Here is a 15244-nt window from a genome sequence, read left to right on the forward strand (position 1 = left end):
TTACCAATAATTACAAAGAGCAAAAGCAGAAAATAAAACGGGTGAAGAGGAATCGTATACATGAAATTGGGAAGATTCTAAAGAGAGAGTAACATGATGCAATTATAAAGGGGATACATAAATCACAAATATAGAAAACAAACATATCAGACCTAGTAAAACATTTCAGGTGGGCAATCACCAGAAATGCTCATTCTTAATTTAGTAGCATTTAAATATCAGATCTGATCAGTAAGAAGCTGGGTATGAAAGCATGCAGCATCAATTATGTGACATAAGGAATCTAGACTGACCAAAAGAAAGGTGTGTCATGGATCAGGGGAATAGCAGAGAAATCAAGGTAGAAAGTGTTACAGAAATTCAAGAAGAAATAGAAAAAAATAAAAATAGGAAAGACAGAATGCTAAGCCCATGGGATAAGAAAGAATTAATGAGAGAAATATTACAATACAGACACATTGCATCTCTTGCTCTTTCCTCCCCTATTGCACAACAAGCCATGGTGAGTAAAATTAATTACTAGAGACATACAGCACAGAAGCAGACACTTTGCTCCAACTTGTCCATGCCAACCAGGTTTCTTAAAGTGAACTAGTCCCATCTGCCTGCATTTGGTCCATTTCCCTCTAAACCTTTCCTGTTCATGTACCTGCCCAAATGTCTTGTGCATGTTGTAATTGTACTTGCCTCACTAGAACAAACAGAGAAAGCCAGGCGAAGAAACACAAAAAGATAAAATATTTAGACAGAAACAGAAAACCTCGCTGTTGAGCATGGGATAGGGAACATGGAGAACCAATAATATCCCAGAGGAACAGACAATATATTACAACAACATAGTCTCAACAGCTGGGTAAGGAAAGAGAGGAAGTCAAAGATGACAGGAGCCCCAAGTGAACTTAGGACATTGGAGGTGGTAGAATCAGGCCTCCATGAGGTCACATTGCAAGTTAGTGCACTTAGATTTACAGAAAGCCAATACTTTGATATATTTTCATACATTACAAAGCAAAGATAATTTTGATAGTTGTTTCTAATATTTTCTCAAATGGGCCAATTAACTCAACCAGGTTGTAGCCATACCTCTTTGCTCTCCTCCTGCCTGTTTTTACCTAAATAAATTTGTAAAAGTTACTCTGCCAATCATCACAATGCACATTCTGCCACTCCTGATAAATACAGTCACTTACTGGTTTAAACCAATTTTCCCCACACCGTTTGAAAGCAGGATTTCTGTTTAAACAATTCATGTAGGTCAACAGAAAACTCAACTCTGTTGATATCTAAACACAAGCACTTCAAACAGGCAAATATCACTTCACTGGACATGTTACAACACAGAATAGATTAAGTGTTCAGCATGATAAAAAGGTAAAACGATACGATTGGCTTTTCAAAGGAAGAGATTCCGTTTTAACATGCACTATGAAATTCAAGGAATATTTACCTGATTTAACAGCTTAACTAACAGGATTATAATTTGCAATCCACACCAATAAAGCAAAGGAAGGTTTTGATTATATCAACAGTTACAAAATTAGTTTACTGGTGATGATCCATCCAGCTTGCACAGGAGGATAAGATTCATTCTGGACCAAACTCAAAAAGTATTGGAAATGAGGTGCGGTATATTGTAATATTTTATTCTATTCACAGTTCCTCAGGTAATGAAACAGTCATACTTCTACACAACAAGACCTGGACAACAACTAGGCTTGGGCTGATAAGTAGCAAGTGAATTTGAGCCACACAAATGTCAAGTAAAGATAATCTCCAGAGAATCTAACCAGCATCCCCCATAACAGACCATAGCATTCTTCATTGTAAACACTGCCATTTACATTTGTCAGGCCACCATTGACCAGGAAGTCAACTGGGCCAACCACACAAACAGGGAGATAGCTGGGAGTGTGATGGAAGACTCTCATTTTTCCTGAATGAGTGTAGCTACAAGAAGCTCAAAGTCATCCATGGCAAAGCAGTCCACTTGATCAGCATCCCGTTCACCACCCTAAACATGAATCACCACCAACACAAGTACACAGAGTGCAATGTATGCTCTCTTGCTAAGGTTTTGTCAATAACACCTATCAAAACTCTGCCACCAAGGAGGAAAAGGACAGGGAGCAATTTAATGCAATCACTTCCAAATACCCCAAGTCTCATATCTTCTGACTTTGTTGTTTCTCATTCATTCTGGATAAAGATCTTTGGACTTCATATCTAACAGCACTATAAGAATTGCTTCACTACTTAGACTTCCATGGTTCATGAGGGATCTTATACTAACCTACAGAAGGATAACTAGGTGCAACAAATGGTGGCTTCATTCACAAGCCCAGGAGGTCAAAAGTAAATTTTTTAAAAAGTCAAAAATGTAATCACATAATGGGGAATGCTTGAATAAGGTCAGATAAGTTGTTGGGATGAAGTGACAGAAGTTGCAACAGGCACAGCTCATGCCAGATGCTGAGACACAATGAATGCAGAAGACAACTGTATTTCCTAAGCAGGAAATTTCCAAGACCACAAGTATCAAAAGATACAAGATCATTAATTTATGCTGTTATACAAACACTAACTTGCATCAAGGTCATATATATGAGATTACCTAATGCTACAAACGTGGTCAAAACTTGTACAAAAAGATCGGTGTCAATATGCCAAGAGCATAAAAACAAATTCTGGCAGCAGGAATCTAGTCGTACCTACTCCTCAACCACAAGCTCAACCTCAACCTCAACAGCTAAAAATCCCAGGGAAGGGTCATCAGGCAGGCTACAGTTGACTACACAGTGGCTTAATAGCACTGACTTGCACTATCAATCCAGAAATCCAGCCTAAAGTTCTGAGGACATGGGTTTTAATTCCACCATGGCACTCGGTGAAATTTGACTTCAATTAAAAAAATGGAATAAAAAGCTAAGCTAAAAGCAACCGTGTAACTACAATCATTGCAGAAGTCCACATGTTCGCTAATATCTTATAGGGAAGGAAATCTGCAAGCTTTATCTGGTCTTGCCTACATGTGACTCCAGAATTACCACAATGTGATTGAATCTTAATGGTACACTGTGCAATTAGGGATGCACAATAAATGCTGGCTGAGCCAATGATGTCCATTTCCTCTGAAGAAATTAAACAAAATTAAGAACTGTCGCTCACTCTAGTACTGTCAGTACAGCAAGGCAGGTGGGCAGAGACCGAGCTGGGACAAAAGATAGAATGGTAGAGGTTTCCTTGTTATTTTCTAAATGGAAGTCGAAGGTTGAATGGGCTGAAGAATTACACTACAAACAAACAAATCTCTTCTGGCAGTCCTTTGATGGTGATCTACCAATTACAATCATATTTGATCATCCAAATATATGGATTTTAGGACTTCTACAGCTATCAGGATAAGGAGGACACCTGCTTATTGCACAGTCACATTTCACTGGCTAATACAAAAGTATATAGGCCAGATTTTTAGGGAAACCTGAAAATTGTTTGCTTCTGCCGAATCATCTTAAACTGGTATTAACACTTGTGGTCAGTTGGTGAGAAAACTGCTCTCTTATTCTCTTCTATATTCATTGCAACATCCAAAAGGACAGAAGTACGTTCCATCATAATGTCTAACTTGGCTGCTATCTCTGTCTGAATTACACTTCTTGGCAAAGCACAATTTCTGGGCCAAAGTTTTGTTTCTAATGCAACATATACTAACATAGGAGCAGCTAAGTAGACAAAACTTACTCTTGAGCACAGATATCATGCAGTTCACTAGCTGTATTTGGATTCCTACAAAACGACATATGGCATAAAACACTGGCAACTTCATTATGAAAAGAAACCTACGTACAACAAAAGCAGCTCTCCAAAGCACAAATTAAACCAGGAGAATTCTAGTTTGAATGTTTCATTCCATTTCCCCAATCTAGCTATACAGAAGTTTGTGCATGTATTCACCATTTAGCCCCATTACATTGCAGTTTCATTCACAAAACATCAGCAATGGTTCTGAATGCAATGAGGTGGATAGGAAGAAGAGGGAAATTTTGAAAACTACCTTCATTCAGTAATTAATAACTTCCAGTCTCGCTCATCACAAATTGGGTAAATACACATTTCATTAGCTTTCCAAAAATATAGCATTCGCTTTGTTCACTTGGTTACTTCAGCTCCAAAAAAAAAAGGGGGGCGGGGGAGATGGGGGAGGTGGTTGGCGGTGAACAAAATAATTCCACTGATGCTATGGTAAATTAGACTGCCTTCTTAAGAAAGCAAATGCTCATTTTTAAAAGAAAATATCTTCTTATATTTGTATTCATGAAACCACCTACTGCAAACACTAATCTACTTGTCAGAGATGCAAATATTTCCAACAATTGTGACTTACCAAGATGATCATTGCACAAAGCACCTTCATTCAAGATTGCCAGAGAGATAACATTTTAGTGTAGGCTTGGTATTCTTCATTCTTTGAACACTGTTCAAAGTCACAACATATTAATATTTATTGTCACCATTCACTTAGTGCTTTGTGTTGGGCTCAGGAGACAATAAATTAACGGAAAGGGACGAGAAAGGTTACCCAGGAGAGCACAAAATATGTTTTCAGTTAAGTAACTCATACTTGGAGTACACTTAATTCTACCTCATATTTGGCAGTTGACAAAAAACACCATAAATAACGTACAATATTTACACCAAGGAGCACAAGATCATAGGAAAAGGTAATTAGCAACTTCAAAGCATTGGATATTCATACTTAAGCTCACAGATTGCTGATCTGTCTAATTTTCGTGTACAAGTAGACTAGTCGTACAAAAAGCAGCACAAAAACTGATAGTGGGAGCTGATTGAGTTCTGCAAATCACTGAAATGCTCATTGGTCTAAAAATACCAAAGGAGGACATATCTCCTGTTCTTGGTTGATCCACATTTTCTGAATATATTGAATCTTTAGCAAATCCTGAAGTTCAAAACGAAGCCCATTTATTTTTACCAACAGCAACATACATGCAACTTTGAAGTGGATAGGCTTTCATTAGAGGCCACAGGTATTCTAGATTTGAAGATCAAAGCGTTTTTTGCAACCCTTACATCATTGTACAACTTAAAACAATTCAATAGCCCATTAATTGCCAAATGTGGAGTGTGACTACTGGGAACACAGACTGTTAGCCCTGCATAGCAGAATGCTCAGTCCCATTGTCTAATCCATGCCAAGGATGGACTCACGGTTCGGACATCATTAGTATCATTATGGGTTCAGATCCAGCAGCCACTGAAGACTGAACTCTAAATTCATTGATCTTGTTGGTTTGTTTCTTTACTTGTTCCACTTACCAAGCCTGGTCACAAAACGAAAATCTTTTCTCGTTCTAGAAACATCAATAAACTAAAATTTTCTGTCACCGTGCAAAGCTGCTAAAATTAAATACTGCAAAAAGGTGAATATCCTTCAATAGAACTAATGCAAAATTTTCAGTTTATAGGTTGGAAAGAAAAGAGCTCCAGTTTTTGGTATAACAAAGAGAAATTACAAGATCACATGAAATATCAAAGCAAGTGTTTAAAAACTCCTACAGGGAGACAGAATACATATGATGCGATGAAAAATTAGAAGTCAAGCGAACTGTGATGTTTCAAAAGCTGTTACATCAAGAGAAGCTGACAAACATGTCAGAACAAAATTATCCAAACCACAAATGTCAAATTCACAATGGAGAACAGATGAGCCAAATACCATGTTACATAATCCCATGAGACAAATAGCTTCCTGTAAAAATTCATAACTACTTTTTAAAATATCAGAAGAATTGAAGGTACACTGGAAATCTGATCAGGGATGCAAATCAATTTGATCTTTAGGATTAGAAACCATTTTTCTGTCATGAAAGAAATTCAAATTGAGCAACAACAAAGCTGTTGCAGTATGGGACACAAAGAGCTACGCAATTCAGAACAAAGTTAGAAATGGAAGAGGGGGAGGGAGAAAAATCACTCAATGGCAGTGGAAAACATCCAAGTTACTTACAATAGTGCATGTTAGCAATTTTAAACACTAAATGATATTAAAGGGCACAAAGTAGAAACTTTAACAATTTCCACCATGCCAATTACATCTGTCATAATTGTAACCAAAATGCCTTAACTTGAAGAACAACCAAAACATAATGATATACTTCAAGACCTAATCATGTCAGTATCTAAAAGATGACCACACGTCCTTTTATGCAGTATAAATGACCATAGTTCAGCAGTAAACTCCTGATAACAGTTCACGGTGGCTTTCTAACAACTATTCACCTCAATCCACTTTTGCCTGCTCTTTTCTTTCACAATTGAGTTCTGTGCTTCTAACAAAATGCAAGGAATATTTGGGTGAATTTTGACAGTAAGCATCACCAGGCAGTGATTCACATGGAGTACCAAAAAAACAGGTTATGTAAAACTAGACAGTTCCTTTTCTCATATGTGCCAAGTAAAGACAAAAAACTTGCCTTAGCTGGTGATTCCAAATGTTTTACTTTATTACATAGATCAGCATTTGGACGTGAGGTTGGTAGATTCAAGGTTTGCCATTAGCTATTGAATAAATCTTAAAAGTCAGCTAATAAGAAAGTTAAGCAAAAGATTACAGGACATGAATCTCAGTAAGGCCATACTGGTTTGTCTTAACCTGAAATACTCTCATTCTTCTCACCATTTTATAAGAAGAACATCAAGACACTGCCAATCAGGCAGCAAAGACACCTGGCAGCAGACAGCTAAGCTACAAAAGAAAGATTACAGAACTAACTTTATTGGATGAAAAAGGTGAGACACAATCCAGTGGATGTTTCTAAATTTGTTAACAGGATTGACAAACTGAATAAGAAGCTGTCCACCACGGTCCACAGAACATAATGTGAAGAGGTTCAAAACAGAGAAAGGTGAACAGATTAGTTATAACAAACTCACACAAACAATAATGGAAGTTTGGACTGGAAAATCAAGGGAAGAAATCAAAGTCTCACCTACCAAAGGGAATCGAGAGACTACTGTGTGCTCTATTTTACAGAGACGTGGCCGAGTCCTGCTTCACCTGGCTGTGCCTTGCAACCCGAGGGCTTTTCAATCAGTTGAATGGACTGCACGGTGTCCTCGGCCAAGGCAAAGGGTGGAGGGGTCTGCCTCCTGCTCAACACCTCTTGGAGCTTGCACGTGATGACTCGGTGAGTTACTGCTCCCTGGACCTAGAATATCTAGCGGTAAAGTGCCCTTCCTACTCCCTGCCGTGGAAGTGTACATCTGCTGACAGCAGTTTACATCCCACCCCATGCGGAAGTGAAGTGTGCACTTGACGAAACATACACTGCCACAAATAGCCTTGAGACAGATTACCCCAAGGCCTTGTTCATCATAGCGGGTGACTTCAATCAGACCAAACTCAAGAGTGTGCTATCAAGATACCACCAACACGTCTCCTGCCCTATCAGAGGCCCAAGAACCCTGGACCATTGCTACATAACCAATGAAGCCTACCACTCCATTCCCAACCTGCATTTTGTTAAATCAGACTACAAAGCTGTGCTCCTTCTCCCGACTAACAAGCAGAAAATGAAGCGTGAAGATCTGGTACAGAAAGTCGTACAGTGCTGGTCTGAAATAACGGAGAAGTTCCTATGTGACTGCTTGGAGTCGGTGGACTGGTCCATATTCAAGAACTCAGCGGCCAACTTAAATGAGTATGCCACTACCATCACAGGCTTGCTAAGTATGTAGATGACTGTGTGCCAAAGACGTCAATCTGAGCGTTTCCCAATCAGAAACCATAGATGAACTGGAAGATCCATTCTCCACTGAAGTCTAGCTCTGAGGTGTTCAAGTCAGGTGACCCTGACCCATACAGGAAATCTAAGTACAACCTTTGCAAAGCCATCAGGGACACCAGAAGACAACATCAGGCCAACATAAAGTCCCAGTCTAACCACATGAAGACACACTGACTGCGGCAAGGCTTACACAACAAAAGCGAAGTCGAGTAGAATCGCTAACAACAATGTATCCCTCCCCAACGACCTCAATGCATTCTATGTTAATTTTTGACAGAAGATCAGTGAAATGATGTCAGCAACCCCAACAGCCTTGAGTGCACCTATACCCAATCAGCCGCAGGCATCACATCACCCTTCATGACAATAAACTCACAGAAAGTGACTGGCCCGGATGGATGTCCGAATGTCTGAGTGGCTCAGTGTGCTGCTGCACAGCACCACAGACCCGGGTTCAATTCCAGCCTTGGGTGACTGACTGTGTGGGGTCTGCACATTCTCCCCGTGTCTGTGCAGGTTTCCACCAAGTGCTCCAGTTTCCTCCCACAGTCTAGAGATGTGCAGACTGGGTGGATTGACCACGTTAAATCGTCTGTAGCGTCTAGAGACGTGCAAGGTGGATGGATCAGCCATGCTAAATGTGAGGTTATGAGGTTATGGCGGGGATGCTCGAGGGTCAGTGTAGACTCAACGGGCCAAATGGCCTCTTTCTGCACTGTAAGGATTATGATTCTATGGTTTCCTTGCTCTACTGGGCAAATTGGTTCTACAAATTTAAAAGGGGAAAACTTCACAGCACTGGGAATTACTGAACTGTCTCCTCAAAAGGCTACAGGAGTCATTTGCAGCATCCCTGAGCACAATATAATTGATTCAAATTGGAGCATGAAATCTTTTGAGGTTGTCAGAGCCCCATTTAAAATCCCATTTGCGTGATGCCAATGTCTTCCGTTTTTGGAACGAGGTTTGCTGTGAATGTCCAACTCTGTCATGGCAGGGGTCTTAAATAACCAGGACAAAACGGCAGGTTAGGTGTACTGGCCATGCTGAATTGCAGTGTCCAGGAATGTACAGGTTAGGTGGACTGGCCATGGGAAATGCAGGGTTATGGGGATTTGGCAGGGGTAGGGGGGGGGTGGTGGTCTCTTCAGAGGGTCAGTGTGGAAGCAGGGCATTCAGACCAAGAATGGTATGAGTGTACAGTGGTAGGCAACAAACTACAGCCAGATATTGAATAATCTATTTTCTCCCTGCCTAATGGTATCAGTAATCCATTATAGAGAAGTTCAAACATTTTATCAACATTTCCATATCTAGAACACTGGGTTTGCAGCAGAACAAAGCATAGCTGCTTCATGTGTGGCATGCAATGAGCTGTACTCCAAGATGTTCCTCGGCATATCTTCCAAGCAAGGATTATTTCTTTTACCCAAACGTTCTCGTTTTCATACCTTGTAGACACATATCCCAGAGCAGTTAGTAAACAAGAAGCCGTTGCAAGATTGAAGAAGGACATTTTAAATTCGGTACACACACTTTCAGGGCACAGACCCTTAAATTATCTGAATGTACAAGTGTAAAACAAGGCAAGCTATCAGCACTTGTGCAACTGCAACATAAATATACAGAGAAATGGCAGGGTGGTGAGGGGGCGGGGGCAGTGGGAGAGGAAGACAGCATACTAAATTTCAAGTCAACAAGCCCATGACTTTTAGCTTAATCATGCACAATGCTTTTTGGCTCATGTTTGACAAACTCACTTCAAAACAAAAGCCTTTCCCTTGAAAAGTTTCACTTGATGATATACTGTGCATTTCCCAGCACTGTAAGTCACGTTGAATAAGAACTTGAAGTTGCTGAGACAGGACACTTACCTGGGAGGTATCTTCCATTAGTCCTCTGAGGTTTTCCACAACATCATTGCGCTTGTAGCGACGAAGAGCACTAATGAGCTTTGCCAGGTTGGCTTCAGGATCTCGAATGGTCCAGTGTTGTAAGGCTGCATACGCTCGTTCATGATCTCCTGAATACCCGTTGGAGAAAGCTGTTACTTCTCGTTCAGCCGCATTGGCAAGAAACTGATAGATGTCCTTCCACTGGCTACCAATTTGAGCTGCCACAAGTTTAAGGATGTCAACACCTAATTCAAAGCACATGAATGAGTTAGTAGCAGATTCTAATATTAGCTCAATGTGCTAATTTGACATATTTCACATTACGTGCAACTAAACTGAAACTAACACTAAAAGTAAACAGGCTGTCACTAAGCCTCTTTACGTTCAGCTAAATATGTTGCATGTGTAGAAACCCATCAGCTTAATGAACCTCCAAGGCAAGCAGCCAAAGATCCAGCAGGTAGCTCTAATTTATTTGATACTAAGTGTGCTTTCTTACTTTAGAGGAGTATTTCCTCGAAAACTAAATGATGCTTACCTTTTGTCAACTCGCAAAGACTTAGCTATGGTTACAACTAGAATTTGACCAACTTAAACAATGCATTTTTCATTACAGAGAAAACCAAACTTTTCAGAGATTATATCGAATAAAGTAGGATGAATTCCATTCTTGGGAATAATTCTACCATGCTTTGGTGTATTTATTGCACATCTGCGTAGGTATCAGGTTCCTGAATCTGCCACAAAGCAATAAATCTTTTTTTTTTGTTTCTCTCCCCCACTGTTGTTTGAGCTGGATTGGATGGTGCACATGAATGAAATTATTCATCAAGCAGGAGGATAGGGTAAACAAGCATGAATGTGGCGTTGTTACAGGCAGACAGTGAATTCATGAAAAGAGCCACTCACTGTCTGAGTACCATATTAATTGCCACCATCCACCTCATATCATTCAATAAATGGTAATTCAATTGGTTGAAAATGCAATGTAATCATGCAACACACCAAACCATCAGACATACAAGCATGTGGTCTCATACCCAGCTATGATGACAAGACTCAACATTTTTTAAAACCAGCTGTACAATGAAGACCTGCCTTCAACATGGTGGAAGGATATATAGTGTCCAGAGTTTGTGGTGTAACACTGCAGATTGCTTTCTAGCAGACCCTTTATTGGCTGATTAATTTCTGTTCTGGGGGAGCTTTGGAAATAATGTAGCACTGTCTTGCAATTGATTTCCCTCCCAGGTATTAAACAGCAGGCTAAATATTCCCGAACTGCACGTTACCATTTTTTTCTTCACAAATCCATTTCATCATTTACTCCTTGATCTTGCACGCGTATGGGATACAATCAATTTAGTTTAACTTTGCCCTATTAAGCTAGTCTTTATTCACAAAAGTTTCACGCCCTGAAATCCCATAAAACATTCTGCTTCTCCAACTCCTTTCCATTTTTTATAAAGCTCATCTCATCTCTAATTGGGTCGACATGCATTTATTTTTGACTACGCTTCAGAGAAGAGCACTGGCATGATTCTCCAAGCTTAAGGCTCAACAGAAATGTAAGCTGTTAAAACAATACAGCATGTTTAATACTGGGCAAATTTAAAATAATTACATTCAGAAAAGATTTGTGCTGAAATTGCATTAGATTTATTAGTCATTGACTGAAAGGACAGTATTAGTGACTAATCTCTCCTTTGCTGGAACTAGACTTCAATTTTTAAAAATGATTTTTAATTCTCAAAGGCAAACCCATGGAACCTGATGTAGTGTTTTAGATAATGTCAAAGGGTCAATAGGGGAGTTAATAAATAGGTGGGGCCCAGAGCATAAATCTTTGGGAGGCACCAGATATATTGGTGTTTAATAAATGCAACTGTCTCAATGTTAAGACATTTTTGGCTGCGCAACCTCACCTAGGAACAAACAAACAGGAATAGGCCACTCAGCTCATCAAGTCTGCCCAGCATTCGAGATCATCACCGAGCAACTCCTTAAAGCCAATTTCTCACACCATCTCCATATCCCCTACTGCAATTAGTCCCCAGAAACCTATTTCTGTCTTGAATCGACTAACTGATCGAGCTTCCAAAGGCCTTGTGGGTAGAAAATTCCACAGATCTACCAATCTCTGAACAAAGTAGTTCCATCTTCATCTTAAATGGCTTTTTATCCTGCGATTATGTCCCTTGGTTCTTGAGTCACCAGCCAGAGGAAAGATTCTATCTGCATCCACCCTACTGCATGCTATAAGTATTTTATGAGTTCCAATGAGATCACTTGAAATGTGATCCTGCACAGCATTAGCACTGATGTAGTAAGGCTCCTTCTTAGGTTCCCAGCCCCTTGCTGACTTAGTTTGAGCCTTCCTCAAGAGCATTAGCAAACCTCCCTGCAAGGAATCTTATTCCAAGACTGCCAGAGTGCAACCAATGTACCCTGAACAGGTCCCCCCGCCCCTGAACTAATCCCAATGCCTCAGAATTCTGATATCTTGCTCCTAACCAGTTTTTCAGCTTGATGTTCACCTAAACAATTTTCCTGTTTCTGTGCTCACTAGCATTTCAGTCTGGGAGTCATCCTGAAATTACTGCTTTGGAGGGTCACCAAATTTCTGCCTTTCAATCAATTTCTAGTTCTCTGAAATCTGCATTCAGAACTTCATTTTCCTTCCTACCCAAGTCATTGGTACCAACATAGACCTTGACGCCTTGTTGTTCGCACTCCCAAGGAAAGAGCTCACACAATAATTTCAAATGACATCATTGACTCTGGCATCAGGAATGTAACACACTATCCTGGTATAAACTTGCAGAAATCCCTCTGTTCCTCCAACTAAAGAATGTCCAATGACTACTGGTCTTTCTTCATCCACTGCTATCGCATTGAACCAACCATAGTGCAACTGACTACATTACTTTAAGGAACCATCAGCATCTCCAGTTTCAAAACTGTCAACTGCTGATTTGAGAAAGGGATTGTCTCAAAGAACACCTGCATTTTGGAGTGTCTGGTGGGTATCCCATTACTTAGTCTGTCCACGTGGAAATATGGTGTGACCATCTCCCTAAAATGCACTATCCATCTTGTCCTCTGCCTTGAAAATGTACAACAATGAATCCAGCTGTTACTTAAGTTCCAAAGCCTGGAGCTCAAGCTTGTGCAGATAGTGACTTTTCCTGCAGGTACCTTCAACCTGGACACATCTATGACTTGAACATCCCACAAACTGTTCATTCCACTCAGTCAAGCTTCTCTGCATGTTTAAATTGCATCAACTATGTATTACAAAGTGAAACAGTTTACTGGTTACCCACCACATACCACCTTTTGCCAAGCAGGGAGGAACCAAATAACGAAGTAAACTAAAAAGGGAAAGAAGGAGAATAAAAAGAACCCCCTTTACCCCTTTCACTTAACTCACCAAGCATATTCTGAATTCAATATCTACTGCATTTCCAAGGAAACCACTGTAGTTCTACTCTTTGGATTTGCAATGCAAGAACCAGACTGAATGGGTTTATCTAATTAGCTAATCAGTTATTCTCCAGTAAAGCTTGCTTACCCTGACTCTGAAAGAAACTTATATGACTTTCTTACCTTACCTCATAATTCTTAGCACTGCAAAATTATTTAAATACGAGATATAGACCACACTTATAGCAAAATATTGACACTTAATTCACCAAACTCATTTTTTTTTATTAACCATCATCCTATACATTCATGGAGAGGATTCTACACTACACCCCCAAAACAAGTTATCGGAGATGCCTTAATACGATCAAATATTCAAACCTATACAAAAAATGTTGATTTTTTAAAAAATTTGTTTACCATCTTTGCACATATCATTCACTTGTATGCACTACTGATCAGCTGCAAGGTATGAGGTTGTTGCTGGGGCACAGAGCTGACATTGTCCAATTAAAACTTCCTTTTCTCTCCTCAGCCATCCAATCACAACAGTTGCTACAAATGTTGTTAGTCAGCCAACAGAAACTCTGTCTGCTTTGAATTTCAAAAGACAGCATCACATTATTCAAGGTTCAAGGCAGCCAGGTTCTTGTTGCCATGCCACACAAGAAGGAAATTATTTACATGCCACATCACAGAAGAGGCACTTCTCAGCAATTTAGGAAACTTAATTTCAATTACATTCACATCCCTTTTGTATCTGAATAATTTGGTAGTATTCTTACTGTTATGTTTTCCTGAACAAAACAAAATGATGTTGTTATCTGTTACAGGAAAGGCAAATAAACAGAGAAACACGCAATTTCAAAAACTGATACAAAAAGACAATGCCACAAAAGAATTGTGAAGCTTTGACAGAAGAATAAATATTACTAACTTTATTTGGTATAGTTACTTGACAGCTACCTGTTTGCAACACAAGCTTGGAGAAACACAACTTGCTTGTATTTAGAAGAGTTGAAATATATAAAAGCTTATATAATAATACATAAATAATTTTTAAAAATGATGTCAAATATCATGAATTGCAAAGCAATTTTAATACAAGTTAAAAAGACAGGTCCAAATTAATTAATTGAGATACACAAACACAACTAAAAAATATTTTGCAGTAATTAAGACACTATAGCAGTACTATATAACATAACATACTAGTCCTGTCCTCTACAGAGATTTTAACAGCTGCTGTTCACCTGTCTTGGTTACTTTTCAGGAGGGAGTTTTTTTTGTTGGTATTTTTCGTCAATTGAACAAATTTGGTTTCAATTTTAGTCACATCCCTTTTAGATCAAAAATAACTCTGTAGTGCTTTAACTGTCAAATTTTGCTGTAGAAAGTAGATGTAATTTGTTGCGCAAAATGCATGTGATTCAATCAGTGCAAATTCCATTTGAACCCACGGTAACTGTTACTTTGTAACAATCACTGGTCTGTTCCAGCAAATGAATTGAATTAAATACGCTTATACAATGCTGTTCACTAATGAACGAAACCAAAGTATTCCTACCACAAACAGCAGAAAAGTAAATGTAGCTGCTGGAATAGACAACCAAATACCTCACTGCGTGGGATAAGAGATAAGCGAATATTTCACATGGAGACAAATATCAACCGTTTTTGCTTCCCTGCATTTATAGCAATTTTGTTTTTAAAAAAAAACTCAACACTCTTCATTTTTCCCATGTTGCCAACATCCTCTGATTAATGCTATTAAATATATAAATGCTAAGGTCATTTGGACATTCTACTTCATTTTGCAGGATGTATCAGCCACATAATTATTAATGGCAAGAATGTGAGACATGTCTGACAAGCTGTCTTCCCTAAACATAAGGTAACCTCGAGATTAGAGAGTGTGATGTGTGCATTTATAATTCCTCCACCAGCAATTGTTGAGATGCAACAGCAGGACTGAAGGTGAAGTTCAGGATAATGTCAGCTGCCTTCACTTTGGGATAATGAAAGGCTGTTCAGTTGAAGCAAAGCGAAACCAAAAACTTGGCTAAATCAAACATAAAACTTAGTCTTTGGAGATAGTAGGAACAGCCGATGCTGAAG

The 15244-nt window shown here is 39.2% G+C and overlaps 1 protein-coding gene across 1 annotated transcript in view; it reads right to left on the reverse strand.

Annotated features, from left to right (window-relative positions):
• tnfrsf21 (tumor necrosis factor receptor superfamily, member 21) overlaps nucleotides 1-15244 on the reverse strand; it is a 66222-nt gene that overhangs the window by 18591 nt on the left and 32387 nt on the right. Inside the window, exon 4 of the mRNA XM_048597414.1 lies at nucleotides 9680-9945. Within this exon, the coding sequence (XP_048453371.1) occupies nucleotides 9680-9945 (266 nt within the window). The remainder of the gene's footprint in view (nucleotides 1-9679; nucleotides 9946-15244) is intronic.

The sequence above is a fragment of the Rhincodon typus genome, chromosome 5 (assembly GCF_021869965.1).
Source record: "Rhincodon typus isolate 14 chromosome 5, sRhiTyp1.1, whole genome shotgun sequence".
In the NCBI taxonomy this organism is placed as follows: Eukaryota; Metazoa; Chordata; class Chondrichthyes; order Orectolobiformes; family Rhincodontidae; genus Rhincodon; species Rhincodon typus.